Source organism: Erythrolamprus reginae, chromosome 7, assembly GCF_031021105.1.
Source record: "Erythrolamprus reginae isolate rEryReg1 chromosome 7, rEryReg1.hap1, whole genome shotgun sequence".
NCBI lineage: Eukaryota > Metazoa > Chordata > Lepidosauria > Squamata > Dipsadidae > Erythrolamprus > Erythrolamprus reginae.
Window position 1 is genome coordinate 18,847,861 of NC_091956.1, and position 26,128 is coordinate 18,873,988.

The 26,128-nt window shown below is 40.0% G+C and overlaps 1 protein-coding gene across 1 annotated transcript in view; it reads right to left on the reverse strand.

The window, feature by feature from the left end:
- Positions 1-23,862, reverse strand: part of LOC139170034 (dynein heavy chain-like) — a gene marked incomplete at its 5' end in the record, with an annotated part of 166,978 nt that extends 143,116 nt beyond the window's left edge. Inside the window, one exon of the mRNA XM_070756736.1 lies at positions 23,562-23,862. Within this exon, the coding sequence (XP_070612837.1) occupies positions 23,562-23,862 (301 nt within the window). The remainder of the gene's footprint in view (positions 1-23,561) is intronic.
- Between the last annotated feature and the right edge of the window lie 2,266 nt (positions 23,863-26,128).

A 26,128-nucleotide genomic window follows, 5' to 3' on the forward strand; every position in this document is an offset into this window, starting at 1 on the left:
AAAAAACAGATAGAGAAACGACCTTAAAGAGAAAAACAAATCAGTGGCATTCTTAACGTAACGTGGGCTGTCTCTTCCTTGCACCACAGTTATGACATTGTATCTCCCTAATAGTGCAGAAATCTGTCCAGATTAGGAAGTTAGATATCGAACATAAAATAACAGGCTTTGGACCTTAGGGGTTCTCTAGTCTAACCCACTGCCTGTGGCGGGAAACCTTATAGATTTGTCAAGAATCATGAGATACAACACTTAATGATTGTCATGGGTGTCAAATAAGAATGAAGAAACAATATTAATAAACATCTTAAGGAGAGGCAAGCAGAGAGGGAGGAAAAAGAAAGATGTGACTTTTAAAAAATGTGAATTATTGAAATCCCGTTAATTACAAAGAGAGAGAGAGAGAGAGAGAGAGAAAGAAAAGAAAGGAAGGAGGATGGAAGGGAGAGGGAAGAAAGGAAGAAAAGGGAGAGGTGGGCAAGGAGGGAGGGAGAGAGGATGGAAGGGAGAGAGGTGGGGATGGAGGAAGGGAGGGAAGGAAATGGGAGAAATGAGCAGAGAGGGAGGGGAAAGGAAGGAAGGAAAGAAGGAAAGAAGGAAGGAGGGAAGGAGGGAACAAAGGAAGGAAGGAAGGAAGGAACAAAGGATGGAAAGAAGGAAGGAAGGAAAACAAGTAGGATTGTTAGAAATTGTAATATCCTAGTGCTAGTGTGGGCAGTGAAACATATGCAAGAAAATGACCAAGTTTAGCGAACACATAGGACCCGACACTTCAATTCTGAGCTGCAATATAGATTGGGAAAAGTAAAATGGAAACCACTCAAATACAGAGCAATCAAAAAATTTTCATCAACACAAAAAGTCCTATTGGAAAATAAAGAAAACAGCAATCTGAACATGACAGAAAGTGTATAAAATTATCACTGATGCATTCTGATTGATTATCTGTTCACGCCCCAGGTCTCAACATCTATTTTTATAACAATAAAAACAAAGACTCTCTCTATTTGAACTCAACTTCTGATGAGCAAGTGGCTAGCTTTCCTGGCAATAATCAGAAAAGGAGGGGAGCTATCTACCTTTGTATCTCCCACCCAGACAATTCAGTTTAGGGTTTTTTAATTCATTCATTCATTCATCAAATTTATTTGCCTACTTCACTGTAAAGCTATTATGGATGGCTTACAACAAATGATTTTAAAAATGTAGATAAAGCAAAAGCAATGTAACAATTAAAAGGGGGGATAAAGGTTTTTTTTAAATGTCATAAATATTTTTTTAAAAAAAACACATGCAAATTTACAGGGTAGATTTGCAATTCTTTGAGGATGGGCATCCTTTCAATAATAATAATAATTCACAACTAATTTGTTTACCTTCTTTTTCTTAATGGATGAATCAGAAAGACACATCCACACTGTTCTGAGTTTGTCCCATTTGTCACATGTGCTGTTGTTTGGATAAAATAAGAAGAGATTTTCCTGGGCAAATATAAACGCATCTTCCAAACTATTTAAAATCACAACTGCCAGAAAACATCTCGCGGAGACATTTACCCCAGCAAGATTTGAACAGCTTTGTACAATGATTAAATTTGGGAGATTCCATTATATCACATACAATGAATGTACAGATATCTGTGGAGCTGAAGAAGGAGAAGATCTGACTGATATAATATTTAAGAACATAAGAACCTAAGAAGAGCCATGCTGAATCAGGCCAAAGCCCATCAAGTCCAGCATTCTGTGTCACACAGTGGCCCACCAATTGTCCATAGGGATCTTCAGCAGAAAGAGAAGGCAAAACCCTCCCTTTCCCTTGACCCCCAACAAATGGTACCCAAGGGAATCCTGCCTGATTTAACCAACATAGAGGCGGCACTTGGACATCTGTTTCAATAGTCATCGATACACTTGGCATTCATGAATCTGTCTAATCCTGCCTTGAAGCCATCCAGGCTGACAGCTGTCACGACCTCTTCTGGAAGTGAAGTCCATAAACCAATGACCCTCTGGGTGAAGAAATGTTTCCCTTTATTTGTCCTCACTTTCTTACCTATGAGCTTTAGGGAGTGCCCCCTCATCCTAGTATTGTGTAATAGAGAAAATACTTTTTCTCTATCCACCTTTTCTATCCCATGCATGATTTTATACACTTAAATCAAGTCACCTCTTAAACGTCGTCTTTCAAGGCTGAAGAGACCAGGGGGTTGCAACCTGATTTCATAAGGGAGGGGCTCCATTTCCTTGATCATTCTTGTTGCCTTTTTTTGCACCTTTCCAGTTCCGTTTGATTGCTGTTTGTATAAGGGAGCGAGAGATAGGTACCTTGGTCCACATATTAAACATACGGCCCAGTGGGAGGCCCATAGTAAAACAACGTAACTCATGTGTGGCCAGAATCTGAAAACGACAATTAATACAGTAGAGTTTCTCACTAAAATGGTCCGATTGAGATTGGCATCAGTGGGCCTGATTGAGAGTAAATTGCAGGGGTGATACAGAAATACAATTCTATATCATTTTATTTTATTTTACATATTTACATATTAGCGCCGGTAGTCTTCATCCCCCGGCGCCTTTTGCAGGAGGCCCGGGAGACATGGAGGCATGGCGTAGCCGCCATCTTGGATTCGCGAGATCTCGGCCGAAAATCAGACCAGAGTGGTCTGATTGATGACGAAGGGCTGGTAGGCTCAGAGTTCGGCCTTTTCGCCCGGACTTCGTCAAGAGGCAAACACCCGCCCGCCCTCCCTATCTTGCAGTGCGCTTCTGAGGGTCGCCCTAGGGGGCCGAATAGGAATTTTTGGCGGTCTAGGCTTTTTTTGCCTATTCCACACTGTGGAGACGGATAAGCGGTTAGGGGGTGCTTGCACCTGTTTTAGGTTAATTGGCTTACCTTTGGTCATTTGGGTAGGCAGGTTAGGGGCGGAAAACTGGGTGGTGGTTTAGCAACTGCGGGTTCTCCGTTGGGCATCTTTGGGGATGATTGACAGGTTCTCTCCAAAGGCTTGTGGTTTTGGTGACCTGAGCAGTTGGGGGGAACCTGTCTTTGGGTCCCGCCCATGTAATTCCCCTTGTAGGGGTTAGCCGGCGGGACCTCCCAAATGCAAGTGCATGGCAAGGTCTCAGGTGAGGGAGTGGTCCCTCACCTGGATTAGCATGGAGCTACGCCCATAAGTTGCTCCGGAAGTTTATTCTACGTCATTTTCCGCCCCGGAAGTAATTGTTTGACCCTGCGGGTCTTTGTTAGGGTTATAGTTAATTATGCTAATTATGCTAATTTATTTAAAATAAATTATGCAAATTTATTTTAATAAAAATGACCCAGTTTTAAATCCAGCTCTTGTGTCCGTGTCATTACTCCGCCTCTCCTGCAATAAATTATTTTATTTTACCTTACTCTCATTTTAAATTGTTTGTTTGGAATTTTATTGGTAATATGTGTTTGAACTGGGAGGTTGATATGGCCTATAGGCATGTGTATGTACATGTGTGTGTGTGTGTTTGTGTATAAAGAGATTTTCACTTATCACATAGCAATCACCTTATAACCTATAAGATATACCATATTTTTTGGACTATAAGACACACATTTCCCCACCCTAAAAGAGGCTGAAAATTTGGGTGCATCTTAAACTTTGTATGTAGCTTTTTTTGAATGTCAAAAAAGAGAGAGATAGAGTGTGTCACTACCAGTTTGGGTTATCCGGTCCGAACTGGGAGAAACTCACCCCAGCTTCAGCTCCCCTAATCATAGAAACATAGAAACATAGAAGGCTGATGGCAGAAAAAGACCTCATGATCCATCTAGTCTGCCATTATACTATTTTCTGTATTTTATTTTAGGATGGGTGTATGTTTATCCCAGGCATGTTTAAATTCAGTTACTGTGGATTTATCAACCACGTCTGCTGGAAGTTTGTTCCAAGGATCTACTACTCTTTCAGTAAAATAATATTTTCTCATGTTGCTTTTGATCTTTCCCCCAACTGACTTCAGATTGTTTCCCCTTGTTCTTGTGTTCACTTTCCTATTAAAAACACTTCCTTCCTGGACCTTACTGGACCCTTTAACATATTTCAATGTTTCGATCATGTCCCCCCTTTTCCTTCTGTCCTCCAGACTATACAGATTGAGTTTATTAAGTCTTTCCTGATATGTTTTATGCTTAAGACGTTCCACCATTCTTGTAGCCCGTCTTTGGACCCGTTCAATTTTGTCAATATCTTTTTGTAGGTGAGGTCTCCAGAAATGAACACAGTATTCCAAATGTGGTCTCACCAGCACTCTATATAGCGGGATCATAATCTCCCTCTTCCTGCTTGTTATACCTCTAGCTATGCAGCCAAAATGTATCCTCCAAAATGCATGCTTACTTAAAATAAGCCCCATCCTCCACCTCAAATAAGAGACAGGCAGCTACAGAAGGAGGAATTTACGAAGTCAGAGGCTTCGTATTTTATAAACACTGTGATGGGGGGAGGTAGGTTTAAATGTTTCATTGGAAACTAAACCCCGAAACTTCACAACTTCATCTTTGTTGCTCTTCTCTGCACTCTACATCATTTTTATATTGCAATGGCCAAAATTGGATGCAGTATTTCAAGTGTGGCCTTACCAAGGCGTTAATATGCTAGTGCATTAGTTCTACATGTGAGATGGACAAAGCGATGAATAATTAAACTCGTCCAAAGTAATTTTCTTACTCAACGCTAATTTCTTTCAATTGAATTGCGTATTTACTTCAAGGTTATGCAAACAGCCTATATGGTAGTCTTTCATGTTTCATTTGTTTCACATTGCAATTATGGAGGGGTGGGAGTAAAAGGGAACGAATGAGTCATTGCTTCATAATGATCCTTGTGGAAATTTTTATCTAGGACTCTGGAGGGCACTTAGTCCTCTAGCTCAAGCTTTCCCAAATGGCGAAATATGGCTCCCTCGAGTAGATTACAAACAGAGCTCAGGGGAAATGTGAAAAAAAACCTTTGAGTTACGTTGCTACAAATAAATCCACCTTTTCCAAAGTTCAATTGTCTTGTTTTCATTGTTTATTTGTGTTTATTTGGGGGGAGGGGATTGGGGGGTTGTTAGAGAAGGTGAGCCAATTTATTTATTTATTTTATTATTTATTATTTAGATTTGTATGCCGAGTCTTCGGAGAGGGGCAGCCTACAAATCTAATAAATAATAATAATAATAATAATAATAATAATAATAATAATAATAATAATAATAATAATAATAATAATAATTATTATTATTATTATTATTATTATTATTATTATTATTATTATTATTATTACACTAAATGGAGGTATGCTTTGGAAAGGGGACTAGAGACCAGGCCATAGGAGGAAAGGTTGCTGGAACTGGGCATGGATAGTCTAATAAAAAGAAGGGCTAGGGGGGACATGATAGCTGTATACAAGTACTTAAGGGGTTGCCATGGAGAGGAGGGGGGGCACACTATTTTCCAGGGCACCAGAGAGTCGGACGAGAAACAACGGTTGGAAGCTGACTGTTGTGGTTCAGCCTGAGGCTGCTCAGGGACCGGCTGTGTCTCTGCTGGCTCCATGCCCGGAGGAGGATGACAGCGAAGAGGAGGGGGCTGAACAGTCGGACGGGGGAGAGGAAAATCAGGAATGGGATGAAGGAGAACAGCATGAGAGCCCCGGGGGGGGGGGGGCTCTCCCCAGCCAGCAGTTCGGAGTTGCGTTATCCTGTCTTGTTTCTTGGCGTCTCTGTTCCTGGCTTGTGGCCCAGCAGCTTTGGAAGACCCGTGGGAGGTGTAGGTCTGCTATCTACAGCCTCGGCTTGGCAGCAATAATTCTGTATTGCTGCATGGACTTTTGCCTTCGTGGATATATCTGAAGATATAGCATTTTGCTGTTTGTAAGGACATTTTCTGTTACCTGTGTTTTTCTTGAATTTTATAAAACTGCCTTTGCCTTTTACCAGTGTGTCTGGATTCTCTTTTTGGGTTGGTATTGGCTTCTGGAGTGACCCAGACAGAACACTGACCAAGGAAAGATTCAACCTGGAGATAAGGAAGAATTTCCTGATGGGGTGAGCGATCAACCAGTGGAACGGCCTGCCAGCGGAGGTTGTGAACTCCCCAACTTTGGACATTTTCAAGAGGAGATTGGACTGCCATTTGGCTGGAGTGCTGTAGGATTTCCTGATCAAGCAGGGGGTTGAACTTGATGACCATTCCCAACTTCTCTGTTCCCTCCCCACTCCAGGGGAAGGGTACTGCAAAATCCCCATTTCCTCTCAATCAGCTGGGATTCGGGATGCAGAGAAGAGATGGGGACCAGTCAGAGATGGTATTCACAGCTTCTCTGAACTACTCTAAATTTCTGAAACCCCAAGAAGAGTGGATCAACCTATTCTCCAAAGTACCTGAGGGCATGAGGGGAAGCAATAGATGGAAACCAATAAAGGAGAAAAGCAACCTAGAACTAAGGAGGAATTTCCTCAGAGTTGCAACTATAATGGAATGACTTGCCTCCAGAAGTTGTGGGTTCTACAATACTGGAGTTTTTAAGAAGAAATTGGACAACCATTTGTCTGAAATGGCAAAGGGGTTTCTCCTTGACCAGGGGGTTGGGCTAGAAGACTTCCAAGTCTGTTATTTGGTTAAGAATATGAAAAGATACTTTTCTATGAGTTTATGAAAATTATTATTATTATTATTATTATTATTATTATTAGTAGTAGTAGTAGTAGTAGTAGTAGTAGTAGTAGTAGTGGTGGTGTGCCGCCCCTCTCCGTAGACTCGGGGCAGCTCACAACAATAACAAAGACAATGTAAGAACAAATCTAATAATTTAAAAAACACTAAAAACCTCATTATTAAAAGCAAGCATACACGCAATCATACCATGTATAAACTGTATAGGCCTGGAAGTTTCCCCATGCCTGACGGCAGAGATTGGTCTTAAGAACTTTACGAAAGGCAAGGAGGGTGGGGGCAGTTCTAATCTCCTGGGGGAGCTGGTTCCAGAGGGTCGGGGCTGCCACAGAGAAGGTTCTTCTCCTGGGTCCCGCCAAACGACATTGTTTAGTCGACGGGACCCGGAGAAGGCCAACTCTGTGGAACCTAACCGGTCGCTGGGATTCGTGTAGCAGAAGGCGGTCCCGGAGATATTCTGGTCCGATACCATGAAGGGCTTTATAGGTCATAACCAACACTTTGAATTGTGACCGGAAATTGATCGGCCACCAATGCAGACTGCGGAGTGTTGGTGTAACGTGGGCATATTTGGGAAAGCCCATGATTGCTCTCGCAGCTGCATTCTGCACGATCTGAAGTTTCCGAACACTTTTCAAAGGTAGCCCCATGTAGAGAGCATTACAGTAGTTGAACCTCGAGGTGATGAGGGCATGAGTGACGGTGAGCAGTGAGTCCCGGTCCAGATAGGGCCGCAACTGGTGCACCAGGTGAACCTGGGCAAACGCCCCTCTCACCACAGCTGAAATATGTTTCTCTAATGTGAGCTGTGGATCGAGGAGGACGCCCAAGTTGCGGACCCTCTCTGAGGGGTCAATAATTTTCTCCCCCCCCCCCCCCCCCAGGGTTATGGACGGACAGATGGAATTGTCCCTGGGAGGCAGGACCCACAGCCACTCCATCTTATCCGGGTTGAATTTGAGTCTGTTGACACCCATCCAGACCCCAACAACCTCCAGGCACCGGCACATCACTTCCACTGCTAAGTAAAGTTTCATAGTTTCCCTAGTCAAACTCAAACTGAATTTCCTCAGTTTACATACAGTACACGGAACTCAAATGCTCTCTGGATTTCACTTAAACTTCCTGATGCATTTTGAAGCTATATTTTCAAAATAACAGTCTGGTTGTTTCCAGCCTATTCCCAGGTTCTATTCTTGTATAACTTTAAGTGCATAAACAGCAGGTATAAAATTCACTTGGCACCTGTACTTAACAATACACAATTTCTTCCAGGTCACTTTGACCAAAGTCACATAAGAACACTTATTTTTCTTCAATTTGTTTAAAGACTAAGTTTGACAAGAGAACTCTGGAAATATGAAATTTCCAGAAACTCTAAAAGAAAAATGAAATTCAAAGGTAGAAAAAATAATTAAGGTTCTACACTTAGGCAATAAAAACAAAATGCACAGGTACAGTATACAGTATATGGTAGCTTGCTCAATAGTAGTAACCATGAGAGGGATCTTGGAGTCCTAGTGGACAACCATTTAAATATGTTTTTATCATAATGGTTTTTTAATTGTTTTTAGTATTGGATTATTATTATATGCTGTCTTATTATTGCTGTTAGCCACCCCGAGTCTCCGGAGAGGGGCGGCATATAAATCCAATAAATAAATAAATAAATAAAATTTGCAGCAGCTCCTAAAAAAGCCAATACACTTCTAGGCTGCATAAACAGAGAGATAGAATCAAGATCACGTGAAGTGTTAATACCACTTTATAATCCCTTGGTAAGGCCACACTTGGAATACTGCATTCAGTTTTGATCACCATGATGTAAAAAAAGACGTAGAGATTCTAGAAAGTGTGCAGAGAAGAGCAACAAAGATGATTAGGGGACTGGAGGCTAAACCATATGAAGAACGGTTGCAGGAACTGGGTATGTCTAGTTTAATCAGAAGAAGGACTAGAAGAAGGACATGACAGCAGTCTTCCAATATCTCAGGGGTTGCCACAAAGAAGAGGGAGTCATTCTCTGAAGCATCTGAAGGCAGGACAAGAAGCAATGGATGGAAATTAATCAAGGAGGGAAGCAACTTAGAACTAAGGATTAATTTCCTGACAATTAGAACAATTAATCAGTGGAACAGCTTGCCTCCAGGAGTTCTGAATGCTCCAGACTGGAAGTTTTTAAGAAGATGTTAGATAACCATTTGTCTGAAGTGATGTAGGGTTTCCTGACTAAGCAGGGGTTGGACTAGAAGACCTCCAAGGTCCCTTCCAACTCCCTTCTTCTAAATATTTATTTCTTAGAAACCTATGTAAATGTTCAATGAATAATTATTTTAAGCAATGTTCCCTGGCATATTATGGCAATCCTTTCATTACATGAAAAATAGAAAGCTTTACAGCCCCGTGAACACAATTTGGGAAAGGAAAGAAAACAAAACCAATTACAGCTACAATACAACCACCCTTTCCAGATGATTTAACTGCATGGCCTCCTGGATTGCAGCTATGCAACTGTGTCTTGTCACACTCATTTCCTTTCCAGGTATCCAATGAATAAATGGAAAGAAGATTTGGAATTGCACCTGCTATCTATACCACATCCCAGTGTTTATAAAGATGTGCTTATAAAGATGCGGATATAAGCTCAATTGCGGAGAATAATATAAGCCACAATGCAGCATCTCCATACACCGATATGAACAGTCAGAGATATTGGCCATATTATGAATCCTTCCTTCCTTCTATTCATACAATTTAATGGAGGGAGAAACTGCATTTCTGGTAAGCATGAAAAATTCTGTGTCTCAAAGAGCCATTTATCACATCATATGTCAGGCGCAAAAGACTGAGACCATATGTTAGGTTGTAGCACGGAATACTTATTACTTCAAGCCTATATACAAGAATCTAGTAACTAATGGTCAGCATTAACATGGCACTAGATGAGGGTTAATGGAATTCAAGAGGGATTGTTTGGGGCAACATAAGGACACCAAGCTGATGATACATTTAACTTCAGCCCCCAGCAATACCTTGGAGCCAGGGTAGCACAGGGGTTAGAGTGCTGCACTGCAGGCTACTTCAACTAGCTGCTAGCTCTAGTTCAACAGTCTACAAGTATACGAGGAGATGTCACAGAGAGGAGGGGATCACTTTATTCTTCAGGGCACCAGAGGGACGGACGAGGAACAACGGCTGGAAGCTGACCAAGGAGAAATTCAACATGGAGATAAGGAGGAACTTCCTGATGGTCAGAGCAATCAACCAATGGAACAACCTACCAGCGGACATTGTGAACTCCAACACTCTGGACATTTTAAAGAGAAGATTGAACTGCCACTTGACTGGTGTACTATAGGGTTCCTGCTTGGGCAGAGGGTTGAACTTGATGGCCTTCATGGTCCCTTTCAACTCTAACAATAAATAAATGAATGAATGAATGAATGAATGAATGAATGAATGAATGAATGAATGAAATAAACAAGCAAGCAAACAAACAAACAAACAAACAAACAAACAAGCAAACAAACAAACAAACAAACAGTTCAAATCTCACCACCAGCTCAAGGTTGACTCAGTCTTCCCACCCTCCGAGGTGGGTAAAATGAGGGCCAAGATTGTTGGGGCAATATGCTGATTCTGTAAACTGCTTAGAGAGGGCTGTAAAAGCATTAGGAAGTGGTATATAAATCTAAATGCTATTGCTATTGCTACCTGTTCTACTCCTGCACCATATAGCAAGTAGGGTCTGAAAAGAGATGGAGCTTCAAAGCAATTAGTGAATTCAAAGGCCACAATCTGTATTCAACAACAGATCCAAAGATTTATGAGTGGAAGCTTGACCTGAGCTTAGAAAATCCTCTGGTAGAATTAAGACACCTGCTGGAAATGTAAAAAACAAAAAGGTTCCTTTTTTTCATATGTGGTGGTCCTGCCCCAAAATTCAAAGAATATGGAAAACAACTCATAATTGGCTCACTGAAATTATAAAAGAGAAGATAGAATACACACCAGAAGGTTTACTCTTAGGAATTTGGAAAAGATCTTATACCAAACAAACGCTCTTCCTCATAACACGTATAAGCCCTGCAGTCAGAATCTCATTGGCACAAACATGGAAAAATGAACAAACTCCATCAGAGAGCTTAATTATTGATAAAATATATAAATGTATTGAGATGGATGAAATGAAAAATTCAATTAAGGGGATTGAAAATAAAAAATCTAAACGAATTTGGGGAAAATGGCACGAATGGATTCGAAACAAAGATTGAAAATGTAACAATACAAAGTATCAGTATACAAAAGAAGGATAATAATTACCTTAGGAAGTATGACTTTTATTACTCTTTTTCTTCTCAATGTATCTCTTTCTATATGAATTAGTAAAATTTACTTATGACAATTATATGTAAATATACAAAATATAAAGAAATGTATTAGAAAGGTAGTAGAAATGGATTAAGATCTGTTAAACTAGAACAAAACATGTGAGAAATACTGCTCTTACTCCTTATTCTTTTACTTTTCCCCCCCTTTTTTCTTTTCTTCTTTTTTTATTTCTGGAAAACAATAAAGATACTACTTAAAAAAAAAAAGACAAGGATGTCCTTTACCCGGACATATCCTCATGATGGATTTCACAATGGTACGGTGGCCTAGAGGCAGTGTTCCCTCTAATTTTTTTGGGTGTGTGTGTGGAAAAGTATAGTGTCTGAGCGGCAGTCCCTTTGGGACTGGGCGGCACAGAAATATTAAATAAATAAATAAATAAATAAATAAATAAATAGAATTTCAAAATAAAATACTGTACTGTGTGTCTATAACAGTGAGCTCATAATAGGGCAACTCTATCAATATCAAAATGCCACTTAAATAGTTGAGCTAGTTTCAAACTAGATTTTGATTTTCTTTCTCTCTTCCTTACTCCCATTCTTTTTCTTTTCCTTCCTCTCTTTTTTCTATCTGTTTCTCTCTCTTCCTCTCTTCCTCTCTCTCTCCTTCCCTCTCACTCTTTCCCTCTTGGCTTCTGGGCAGGTTTGGAAAACTCTGAGTTGATGATGATTTTTAAGTGAGCGATTGCTCACTGCTCAGCTTAGAGGGAACTATGCCTAGAGGTGGAGCTCTCGCCTCACAATCAGGAGGTTCTGAGTTCGATCCTAGGTAGGGGCAGATATTATTTCTCTCTCTGGGCCCGATGAGAATAGTGGGGGGGGGGGGGGGGAATCTGCATTGGCAACAGGAAGGCTCTCTGGCCAATAAGCACTCAGTTCTATAATTATCTGGTTTAGTTCTGTAATGCAATAAGAGAGAGACAAACTTCAGAGGATAATCAGAACTGCAGAAAAAACAGTTGCTGCCAACCTGCCTTCCATTGAGGACCTGCAGACTGCAAGAGTCAAAAAGGGGGCTGTGAAAATATTTACTGGTCCCTCATGTCCTGGACATAAATTGTTTCAACCCCTACCCTCAAAATGACACTATAGAGCACTGCACACCAAGACACAAGAATAGTTTCCCCCCCGAACGCCATCACTCTGCTAAACAAATAATTTCCTCACCACTGTTAAACTATTCTTTCGTAAGCTGCTTAAAACCCACCTCTGCCGGCAGGCATGGGGGAATTGAGATACACTTTCCCCCTAGGCCTTTAAAATTTTATGCATGGTATGTCTGTATGTATGATTGGTTTTTTATATAATGGGGTTTTAACTGTTTTTAGTATTGGATTATACTGTTTTGTTACTGTTGTTAGCCGCCCCGAGTCTGCGGAGAAGGGCGGCATACAAATCCAATAAATAAACAAATAAACAAACAAACAAACTAACAAACAAACAAACAAATAAATAAATAAATAAATAAATTCTCTAAGGTTGCATTAATATTACTATCAGTCTTCTCATTGTTCCTATCACCCATTTCCTCCCACTTATTACTACAGGACTGTAACTTGTTGCTTGTATCCTTACAATTTATATTGATATTGATCTTTTCCGGATTGCTTATTTGTACCCTATGACCATCATTAGGTGTTGTACCTCATGATTCTTGATGAATGTATCTTGTCTTTTTTTATGTAGACTGAGAGCATATGCACCGAAGACAAATTCCTTGTGTGTCCAATCACACTTGGCCAATAAAGAATTCTATTATCTTCTACTTTTTTATTAGAATAAATGGTTTTATGCTACCATCTGTGGAAGGTTGTGTGAATAATGTTAATCTCCTAGCTTTCATTTCCTTCTCCTTCCCTCTTTCTGACATTAGAAGAGAATGATTTATGGGTAGTGATTTCTGACAGTCTCAAAATGGGTGAGCAGTGTGGTCGGGCGGTAGGAAAAGCAAGTAGGATGCTTGGCTGCATAGCTAGAGGTATAACAAGCAGGAAGAGGGAGATTGTGATCCCGCTATATAGAGCGCTGGTGAGACCACATTTGGAGTACTGTGTTCAGTTCTGGAGACCTCACCTACAAAAAGATATTGACAAAATTGAACGGGTCCAAAGACGGGCTACAAGAATGGTGGAAGGTCTTAAACATAAAACGTATCAGGAAAGACTTAATGAACTCAATCTGTATAGTCTGGAGGACAGAAGGAAAAGGGGGGACATGATCGAAACATTTAAATATGTTAAAGGCTTAAATAAGGTTCAGGAGGGAAGGATTTTTAATAGGAAAGTGAACACAAGAACAAGGGGACACAATCTGAAGTTAGTTGGGGGAAAGATCAAAGGCAACATGAGAAAATATTATTTTACTGAAAGAGTAGTAGATCCTTGGAACAAACTTCCAGCAGATGTAGTTGGTAAATCCACAGTAACTGAATTTAACATGCCTGGGATAAACATTGTAAGATAAAATACAGGAAATAGTATAAGGGCAGACTAGATGGACCATGAGGTCTTTTTCTGCTGTCAATCTTCTATGTTTCTATTAGAGTATTTATTCAAGGTGATCCTCAATTTCTTTAAAGTTGCAACTCCTTCTTCCCTCCTCCTCTTCCTCTTCCTCCTCCTCCTCCTCCTCCTCCATCTTTCCCCCTCCTTCACCATCTGGAAATACCAGACATGTTCTTTAAAGCTACTGAAATGTGAAGAATGTTCTCTATTTCCTTTTTTTGGGATGTGCCAAGACAACTCTCTGAGAGACCCCTATGAAGCTCATTATACATGCACAAGGCCCTAAAACCCTGCAGCCACAGCTCTTACTTAAGAACAGATTTGAAACATTCCATTCCAATTTAAAATTTACTGCATAATTGCAGTCCCTCAAAAGAAATATAACCTGTGCAGCCTTGTGCTTATGCAAATTACTTAATTTACATGATTTATTCCAGAAAGCAAAATCTGGAATCTCTTCCCCATCATCACCCCAAACAGAGCTTGTAATATATTGGCAAGGGTAAAGTATTTCACCGCTTATGAGGCCTGGGAACAACCTACAGGCACAAGTATTTTCATAAGTAGATTCCGAGTAACTAATATTTATGTATTTAAACTTTTTTTCCCTCCTTAAAAAAAAAAAGACTAAACCTGGAGGGCAGCTTGCAAAATAATTTGAAAAGATTTCAAATGACAACAATTAGATGAATTGTGCAAGTCAACGTTAGTCTTCTAGATAGGCAACCGTATCAAAATTTGGAGCTGGGATGGAATGCAAAGTTCTAGAATTTGGTTACTAAATACAATAGTGAAGCAGAATTTGGAGCAGAAGGGTTCAGAAGCCCCGCTCTGTTGACAGATTGACAGAGTTGGAAGGGACCTCGTAAGTCATCTAGTCCAACCTCTTGCTCAAGCAGGAGACCGTATGCCATTTCTGACCAGTCCAATCTTTTCTTGAAAGTCTCAAGTAATGAAGCTCATACAGCTTCCAAAGTCTTCTGTTTCATTGGCTGATTGCTCTCATTGTCAGAAGATAGATAGATAGATAGATAGATAGATAGATAGATAGATAGATAGATAGATAGATAGATAGATAGACAGACAGACAGACAGACAGACAGACAGACAGACAGACAGACAGACAGACAGACAGACAGACAGACAGACAGATATGTGTGTGTGTGTGTGGGTAGGTAGGTAGATGGATTGATAGATAGATAGATAGATAGATAGATAGATAGATAGATAGATAGATAGATAGACAGATAGATTTATATATTAAACAATTATTTCCTTTGCAGCTTTTTGTAATTGAATCTTTGTTGGTAATCAACAACAGATAGATTGGTAAATTTATCATAATTGCTTAGTAACAAAACATTCATTAATGTTGTTTTTATACCAATACACTGACTTCCAGTTATAATGCCATTTTGGCAAAATAGTCTTCTATTTCCCTTCCAAAATATTCCTACTGTTACTTTAAGACATTCTTACTAGGCGATTCTGAATCTGACCAATAACCAGTAAAGGTCTGCAAAAAAAATTATTACCACACTGTGGGCATGGCTTATTTTGTGGGTGTGGCTTGCCCACCATGTGGCCAGGTGGGAGTAGCTTGATGATCATTCGACCAAAGGGTGGTAGCTTAAAGGTCATGTGACTGGCTTAAAGGTGGCCAACATGACATCACTCATGTCAAGGGTTTGGGTTAGGGTTAGGGTGCCTGGCCTCTCCTCGCCTCAAAGAGATACAATTTCTGTGTCTATTTACTATTACTTAACATCCAAAATATACTATTTAATTCTATGTATATATGTCATATGTGTACATTCATTCATTTTCATTTTATTGGATTTGTATGCCGCCCCTCTCCGTAGACTCGGGGCGGCTAACAACAGTGGTAAAAACAACATGCGACAATCCAATACTAAAGGAGTGAAAAACCCTTATTTTAAAACCAATCATACATACAAACGTACCATACATAAATTGTAGAAACCTAGGGGGAAAGAATATCTTAATTCCCCCATGCCTGACGACAGAGGTGGGTTTTAAGAAGCTTGCGAAAGGCAAGAAGGGTGGGGGCTATTCTAATCTCTGGGGGGAGTTGGTTCCAGAGGGTCGGGGCCGCCACAGAGAAGGCTCTTCCCCTGGGTCCCGCCAAACGGCATTGTTTAGTTGACGGGACCCGGAGAAGGCCCACTCTGTGGGACCTAATTGGTCGCTGGGATTCGTGTGGCAAAAGGCGGTCCCGGAGATAACCTGGCCCGGTGCCATGAAGGGCTTTATAGGTCATAACCAACACTTTAAATTGTGACCGGAAACATACATATCACACAAAGGCACACAAAAATATACATATATCTATTATATAAACGGTATGAGTATGTACACAGAGAGAGAGACAGAGAGAGAGAGAGAGAGAGGCACGCACAGCTCTTCTAAAATTTTACACATTCAACCTCATTTACTGCGATAGGAAAAACATACCCAGGAGCTCAGAAGGGAAAAAAAGAAAAAAACAACATTTTTTTTCTACTGGTTCTGTGTACCTGACCATACCCATAGGAGCGCATCACTGCATCACAGACATAAAACCATAACTTATCACAATTGCTATTTTCTTCTGTATCTTACTCCAGAAATGGACAAGAAAGTTCTTAATGCTGAGCACGTGAAGAAAAGGGAATAAAAGAGAGATGGATAAAACGAAGCCCGTTTGAATGTATCGAAATAAACTTCACTGAAGAAAGTCAATGGATAACACACAACAAGATGCACTGCAAAACCAAAGCTTACATGCAACTTACTCATCACATCGGTGGCCTCAATTTGTTGCAAGATGTCGAGGGAAAGTATAAATTGGATTACACTGCATAACAAGACTGTGAGGTTGCTTAAGAGTTCATGCTATTTATTTATTATTATTTATTATTTTATTATTTAGATTTGTATGCCGCCCCTCTCCGCGAACGCGGGGCGGCTCACAACAAAAAATATAAACAATCGTACAAATCCAAATAAATTCAATAAATTTAAGTATTTAAAATAGTTTTAAAAAGAACCCCACTATATTAACAAGCACACACACAAACATACTATACATAAATTGTACGTGGCCGGGGGAGGTGTTTCAGTTCCCCCATGCCTGACGACAAAGGTGGGTTTTGAGAGCTTTACGGAAGGCAGGGAGAGTAGGGGCAGTTCTAATCTCCGGGGGGAGTTGGTTCCAGAGGGCCGGGGCCGCCACAGAGAAGGCTCTCCCCCTGGGGCCCGCCAACCGACATTGTTTAGTTGATGGGACCCGGAGAAGGCCCACTCTGTGGGACCTAATCGGTCGCTGGGATTCGTGCGGCAGAAGGCGGTCTCGGAGATATTCTGGTCTGATGCCATGAAGGGCTTTAAAGGTCATAACCAACACTTTGAATTGTGACCGGAAATTGATCGGCAGCCAATGCAGACTGCAGAGTGACTGCTATCTTAGCATGATTCATGCTTGAGCAAAACTCAGCAGAAAGATAAGCCAATCTTGCGTTCACAGGGTTATTGTTAAACACATACAAAGATTGCAAATATTTTGGCCCTCATATATTCAGAACTGGACTCGCCAGGGGGAACTATTTAAATATGAGGTGAGAAAGCTGGTTTGCTAATGTGTTATCAATGTATTGAAAACAATGGAATTATAAAGGATTGGGAAAGTCAATGATAATGAAGTGATAAATATTTGAATAATAATTGAATGAAATATGATTATAATATTATGATAAATGTTTAAGAACTGAAGACTTGATTAATTTCTATGTTGTTATAGTAATAGAGTTTGGTTTTCCTCTGCTTTTTTTTCTTTCCCTTCCTTTTTAAGACTACAATTTTCTTTCTTTCTTTCTTTCTTTCTTTCTTTCTTTCTTTCTTTCTTTCTTTCTTTCTTTAGTTTTAGCAATGTTTTTCCGCCCCTTGTTAGGGTTTTGGAGAATACATAAGAAGGAGGATGGCATACCTAAATTAGTAAAAGGATAATGCTATTAATCTAATAAGGTTTAAAGGAAATTAAGGTTGAATTCAATTTGAAGAAAATTAGATATCTAGATGACAAAGTTAGAGGTCAAGCTTGGGGGGCTCTGTGAATACCAGAAGTAATTAATTGGGAACTAATAATTTTTGGAGGGGGAGCAATTATAATTGGCTTACTAATTTGATAATGTTTTTATTGTATTATGAAGGTATTTTGAAATGTATCAAAAAACGTTGTATGGAGAAAAATTAAAAACAAATTTACCCCCCCAACCCCCCCCCCAAACAATTAGTCCCTTTTAATAATTTAATCTATACAGAAAAGATGAACAGAGGTAGATGCAAGCATTTCGTATTGACTCATCAGTACCTACATTACAATAACTTGGTTAAAAATCCTCAAATATAAAATCTAGCAAGAGCATTAATTAAGCCTATATAATAAGCCTATAATTATTGATTGATTGATTGATTGACTGACTTGATTTGATTTGATTTGATTCGACTTCTATGCTGCCCAATCCCATGGAATTCAGGGCGGCTTACAGCAATATAAAAATACAATACAATAGTGAGAAGTCAAATATTAAATCCTAAAACAATTAAAAAACATTATGAAAACTCTAATCAAAACGAGCATGCATACCAATCAAACAAAATTTGGCCATGACAGATGTGGGATGGGGTGGGATGGGATGGGATGGGATGGAGTAGAGGAGTAGAGTAGAGTAGAATAGAGTAGAATAGAATAGAATGTGTTCTCAATCTTCAAAATATGAACTCTTCTTTTCCCAAAGCATATCTGATCCATATCTCTAGATAATGTAAGTTTAGTTTATCTTAGTTTATTTTATTTTAGCTTAATTTAGCTTAATTTAGCTTAGTTTAGTTTAGCTTAGTTTAGCTTAGTGTCACTGCATTTTGTAAAACAAAATTAAATGCCATCTCCAGTGTACATTATAATTATAAAAATTAAAGCACACACACACCCATCACATTCTATGCAATTGAACTGAATTGAAAACCCTTGATATCACATTAATACTTCACCAGGGGTGGGTTCTAACTTATCTCACTGCCGGCTTGCTTCTTCCCATGCCACATGGACATGTGCATGTTTTATGTATGCATGCATGCGCAGTGACAAAACAAAATCTGGGTTTTTTATTAAAAAAGCCAAAAATGACATGGCAACTGCATGCACATTGCTGGAAAGTCATGTTCCTTGCATACTCAGAAGAAAAAATAAATAAAAAAGAGATGGCGGTGCCCACAGACCAGCATGAACCAAACCGGTTTCATGATGTCATTGTGACATCACCAGCAGGTCGCTACCAGTTCGGGTGAACCATTCTGAACCGGGAGGAACCAACCTCTGTATTGTACCATACAGTAGAATTCAATATTGTTACCGCTCTGGGTTAGAAGCTGTTTTTCAGTCCATTTCTCCTTGTTTTTATTGTCCTGTACCATTTGCCAGTTGGTAATAGTTTTTTAAAAATGAATGAGATGGATCTTTAAGAATGTTTTGAACTTTCTTAACGCAGGGGGAGCTAATAAGCTCTTCCAAAGAGGGGAGAGGGCAACCAATAATACGCTGGGCAATGACTTTAACCCTTTGGAGTGCTGTCCTATTGTGCAATTAGCAAACCATACACAGGTGCGGTAAGTTACAATGCTCTCTAAGGTGCAGAGGTAGAAGGTCACTAACCGTTTTTTCATTCAGTTGTTGATTCCTGAGAAGTCTCTTTGTATAATAATATAAACCTTGCTAAAATACAATTATAATATCTAGTTTCCATGTAGCATGCTATATTCATTATCCAGCATCAGAATGTACATTTTTTTGGCTTTATAATGCAAGGATTAGGGATAAAGTGCAGATGTCTAAGCAACACACAAGGGCTGTCAATTAGTAGTTTTGAAATTAATTAAATTGTGCAGCTTGAACCATACTCCTGGCAGAAAATAATACAAGAGGACCTAAAGCTTGACCTAAAACAGAAAAAAAGAAAACAATTGATAAGTTTGGGTTATGTTTTACTACAAAAAAAAGTCTGAGATGATCCCAAGATTGTCTGAGACAATCCCAAAGATGAAAAAATATTCCGAAACCCAAAGTAAGCCAAGGACTTTGTTTATGTTGGACACTTAAACACAGAAGAAAACAACTGGCGAAATCAAGAAGCAAACAAGTATTGTCAAGGAATCCTTTTTAAAGATGAAAGAATATTCTGAGCTCAAGGAAAATGGATTGAAAAGCAAGAATAAGAATAATCAATGTTACCTCTGATCTACTCTTCGTTATAATTGCAAGACGTAGAAAATATCAAAAGCGTCTAAGAACAGGCTGAAAGCCTCTCAAACTGGCTTTTAAGGCCAATCTTAAAAGTCACCAAACATCAAATCTTGAAGCCCAAGAAGTTGCCCAAGAGAAACAAAGCTTCATAAAAAATACCAGACAAAGAAAAGTTGATTATTTCGGTCATATACTGTTGTGGTTAGCTCTGGCCCAGCTCCTGCCCCAAGGACTGTGGGTGTGGGGGAAACATCCACATGCTGCAGGCCTGTTTTGCCCCTGGTGGAATCTGCTGATGAAGGCTCCTCTGACCAAGAAGACATGAGTGACAGGGAGGAGGAGAGTGTGGCAGACAGCTCAGAAGGAGATCAATTATTTAGCTCCTCCTTGGTTTCAGAACAAGAGTTAATGATACAGCCACACATGTGGAGAGTGATGCATAGGCAACAACAACTGAGAGATTATTATCAAAGAAAATGAGGCCACCTGTGGTTGGGTGGGGCTCTGGTAATTAGTGAGGCTGCTATAAAAAGCAGCCTGTGGGTTTGGCCATTGCATAGGATTATCTGTTCCTGCCCTTAGCATTCAGGTAGCATATTACACCGCACACCTCACACTTGGAGAGAAAAGGAATGAGGACGCTCATCTCTAACGTTCCCCACAATGCTGGTCAATGATCTACTGACACTGGCACTGTCCGTTCTCTTCTGCTGGCTTCCTGCTACACAATAGTAATCCCAATTTCCCCTGCAAATATTCCCTGCGAGAGCTATGTGCCTTGTAACCTTACTTTCTGAATAACCGTCGTATGTACAATGACTTGGACAACTGAGAATATCCATAGACATTTATGATAGGAACTTTGTTTGTGCATGACATAGGGGAAGGTTTGGTAGGGAAGGTTTGCCTATTTGCCGATGACTCTAAAGTGTGCAATAGGGTTGATATTCCTGAAGGCATCTGTAATATGGTAAATGATTTAGCTTTACTAGATAAATGGTCAAAGCAATGGAAACTACAGTTTAAGGAAAAGGAGGGACATGATCAAAACATTTAAATATGTTAAAGGGTTAAATAAGGTCCAGTAGGGAAGTGTTTTTAATAGGAAAGTGAATACAAGAAAAAGGGGAAACAATCTGAAGTAAGTTGGGGGAAAGATCAAAAGCAATATGAGAAAATATTATTTTACTGAAAGAGTAGTAAATCCTTGGAACAAACATCCAGCAGACGTGGTAGATAAATCCACAGTAACTGAATTTAAACATGCCTGGGATAAACATAGATCCAACCTAAGATAAAATACAGAAAATATCGCCGGCTCGACTTACCGGCCATGGCGCTTTTGCAGAAGGGCCGGGCAGACGCTGGACCCTTCTGTGGCGGCCGCCATTTTGTCTTCGGCCGAAATCTCGCGTGACGAGATTTCGGCCGGGAAAGCCAGGCCCACGTGGCTTGGAATGACGTGGGGACCGGGCGGGGCTTGCTGGCCCTATTTAAGGGCTGCAGGCCCTGGGCCAAGCCTTTTCGCCCGGACCCAGTCAAGAGAGCAGACACCCACCCGCCCTCCCTATTTTGCAGTGTGCTATTAGTGGGTCGCCCTCGGGGGCCGAATGGGAATTTTTTGCAGCTTCGCCCATTTGGCATGGCTGTTTTTTCGCCCATTCCACACTGGGGAGATGGATGTGCGGTTAGGGGGTGCTTGCATTTAATAGGTTAATTGGCTTACCTTTGGTCATTTGGGTAGGCAGGTTAGGGGCGGAAATCTGGGTGGTGGTTCAGCAACTGCGCGTTCTCCCTTGGGCATCTTTGGGGATGATTGACAGGTTCTCTCCAAGCCCATGGTGGGGTGCTACCTGAGCACTTGGGGGGAACCTGTCTTTGGGTCCCGCTATTGAAGTCCCAGGGTAGGGGTGAGCCGGCGGGACCCCCCTCATGCGAGTGCATGGCAGGGTCTCAGGTGAGGGAGAGGTCCCTCACCTGGACTAGCATCGAGCTACGCCCTTAGTTGCCCAGGAATGTTGACCTTTTACGTCATTTCCGCCCCGGAAGTGTTTGTTTGACCCTGCAGCTCCACTGTTTTGGGTCATAGTTGAATATGTTGATTTATGCAAATTTATGCTAATTTAATTAATAAATTATGCAAATTTATTTTAATAAAAATGACCCAAGTTTAAATCCAGCTCTGGTGTCCGTGTCGTTACTCCGTCTCTTCTGCAATAGTATAATGGCAGACTAGATGGACCATGAGGTCTTTTTCTGCTGTCAGACTTCTATGTTTCTATGAACTTGTAGTTGTCATTTTTAGCAGTGATATTATTAATATTATTATTGTCCCATGTCATTGTGGAGGCAGGTGAAAAATAAATCTAATGTAACAAAAAATATTATTACAACAGAACCATTTTTTGAACATTTTCTTCCTGGGCTTTTTTTTTTTTTTGCAGTCTCATTTGAGCCCTTGTTTATAAACTATGCTACTAATGAGCTGTTCTCCTGTTTCCAATAGTTAGCCTTCTCACAATCCCTCCCAGACATGTTGTTCCAATTGTAACCAGGTAACATTCTTTATTCTTTAAAATAAAGATGAAATATACATAAAGTCAAATAAGCAATAAACAACTCACTCTCCTACGCCAAAGATAATAAAGCAAATAATTCAAGTGGAACACTACAATCTGAGAGGAATTCTCCTATATTCATAACTCATCTTTCTCTAAGGCCTGCTCAAAAAGCTAGGTTTTTATTGCCTCCCTATCAACCAATAAGAACTATGCCAATATCAGAGGAATGTTTTCAAAAAAAGAGGAGAGGATCTGAGATCCTTCAAGGTGACATTCCCTGAATAAAAAAGTCTAAAGAGAATCTCTGCTATCTGATTTTATTAGCAGTTGGGGAATATCAAGATGATGTAATATTCCACAGGTCACAGTGAGCCATAGATTCGCCATCATGGTTCTAGAGCAGGGGTAGGCAAAGTTGGCTCTTCTTTGACTTGTGGACTTCAACTCCCAGAATTCCATGCTTGCTCAGGAATTCTGGGAGTTGAAGCCCACATGTCATAAGAGAACCAACTTTGCCCACCCCTGTTCTAGACAATAACACCAAGTCTATATTAGATCGATGGAGGATCAATGCTCCATAGGACTATAATCAATTGCCAACCAGACATGGGATTGACTATTCAGGTCAGGATGCTCCTATGATGCCAAGGGAAGGAAGAACAGAATGGAATTGGTCCTGGAGCCCAACTTCACAAACGAGACTTCATGGGCCAAGTTATCAAAAACCATCAAGGTTTCCCAGCTGACAAAAGCCATCCTTCCTCCCCACCCTGCTAGCCTGCATTCACAGATAATACTTGATTGACAAATAAATATACTTGACAGACAGACAGACAGACGGACGGACGGACGGATGGAGGGAGGGAGGGATGATAGATAGATAGATAGATAGATAGATAGACAGACAGACAGACAGACAGACAGACAGACAGACGATGATAGATAGATAGATAGATAGATAGACAGACAGACAGACAGACAGACAGACAGACAGACAGACAGATGATAGACAGACAGACAGACAGACAGATAGTTGATAGATGACAGATAGATAGATAGATAGATAGATAGATAGATAGATAGATAGATAGATAGATAGACAGATGATAGATAGATAGATAGATAGATAGATAGATAGATAGATAGATAGACAGACGATGATAGATTGATAGATAGATAGATGGATAGATGGATAGATGGATAGATGGATAGATGGATAGATGGATAGATGGATAGATGGATAGATGGATAGATGGATAGATGGATAGATGGATAGATGGATAGATGGATAGATGGATAGATGGATAGATGGATAGATGGATAGATGGATAGATGGATGGATAGATGGATAGATGGATAGATGGATAGATGGATAGATGGATAGATGGATAGATGATAGATAGATAGATAGACAGATGATAGATAGATAGATAGATAGATAGACAGATGATAGATAGATAGATAGATAGATAGATAGATAGATAGATAGATAGATAGATAGATAGATGATAGATAGACAGACAGACAGACAGACAGACGATGATAGATAGATAGATAGATAGACAGACAGATGATAGATAGATAGATAGATAGATAGATAGATAGATAGATAGATAGATGATAGATGACAGATAGATAGATAGATAGATAGACAGAAGATAGATAGATAGATAGATAGATAGATAGACAGATGATAGATAGATAGATAGATGATAGATGATAGATGATAGATGATAGATAGATAGATAGATAGATAGATGATAGATAGATAGATAGATAGATAGATAGATAGATAGATAGATGATAGATGATAGATAGATAGATAGATGATAGATAGATAGATGATAGATAGATAGATAGATAGATAGATGATAGATGATAGATGATAGATGATAGATGATAGATAGATAGATAGATAGATAGATAGATAGATAGATAGATGATAGATAGATAGACAGACAGACAGACAGACAATAGATAGATAGATAGATAGATAGATAGATAGATAGATAGATAGATAGATAGATAGATAGATAGATAGATAGATAATGCCAAGAGGCCTCGTATTTTTACCTCCAGGCCATGCTCAAAGAGGAAACTGTAGAATAGCAGCATTTGATTAGGAGTTAGATTGCATGCTTGCTCTAGCCAAGAGCTGACGGCACAAAAGACAAAGCATAAATCAATACAGAGAAGGGGGGGGGGAGAAAGAACATTACAAATTGAAAAACAAACACCGGCAGAATATTGAAAAAAGATCAAATATACTAGTCAATGCAGAAATGAGCTAAAAGGAAGATGCTATAAAATACTTTCCACTACCAAGAGACTGAATGAATATTTTATATATTTAGATATATATATATATATAAAGGCTCAGGAAAGGAGAAGGTCATCGTGTGTAAATGGTTTTCATATTCAAAGTACTGGATTGTCATCGTCTCTCACTGAGGGGAGCGGAAAAGCAAGCACATTTATTTAGGAGACAAAGTAATGCAGGTGGCACGCAAGCCATTGCCCTAACCCAGTTCCAATGTGGATGTGTGCTGCCCAGGTGATTTTTGGCTTCAAGAGAGCCTCCTAGGGTATGGGGGAGGGCATTTTTATTTATTTTATTTATTTATTTATTTATTTTGTCCAATACACAATGAGGGTTTTAGTGGGTATATATCTATATACACATAGTAAAATACACGATGAAGGTTATAGAGGAGATACTCATAGTAAATATATTTAAGAAAGAATAGAAAAGAAGATATAGTAACAGAACATATCAATGAAAGAATAGAAGAAGAGATATAGGAATAGAAGAAAGGTATAGGAGATATAGGGGAGCAATAGGACAGGGGACGGAAGGCACTCTAGTGCACTTGTACTCGCCCCTTACTGACCTCTTAGGAATCTGGATAGGTCAACCGTAGATAATCTAAGGGTAAAGTGTTGGGGGTTTGGGGATGACACTATGGAGTCCGGTAATGAGTTCCACGCTTCGACAACTCAGTTACTGAAGTCATATTTTTTACAATCAAGTTTGGAGCGGTTAATGTTAAGTTTAAATCTGTTGTGTGCTCTTGTGTTGTTGTGATTAAAGCTGAAGTAGTCTCCGACAGGCAGGACATTGCAGCATATGGCGTTGCAGCATATGAGCATACCTTCTCCCAGCTCCAGGGAAGCCTTTGGAGCCTGTAGAGGGTGAAAATAAGCCTAGTGGACCCACTAGAAGTTGGGAAACAGGCAGTTTCCGGCCTCCAGAGGGCTTCTGGAGGGGCATGGAAAGCTGTTTTCGCCTTTCCCAAGTATTGAATTAGGGGTGTGGGCACTCACGCAAGCACAATAGGGCATGTACACACTCTTTCGTCACCCAAGGGAAAAAAAGTTTCACCACCACTGTTCTTTGTATTCAGACGTCATACATGATTTAGACTTCTCGTTTCAAATCTCTATCCTCCTTCCTGGCAAGGAATTAGAGGCAAATGGCAGATCCAATTGAGAACAATTCTGTTCTCTGATCATATTTGGAGAATGAAAATCCAATTTTGCCAAGGCGTTTTTACCAGGCAGGGCTGGACTTTTGAATGAGGAAAAAGTCCAATGAGACAACCTCAAAGACTAAAGTACCAGGGGTCAAATGCTACCAGTTTGGCCCACTTCGGGCATACTGGTAGTGGTGGG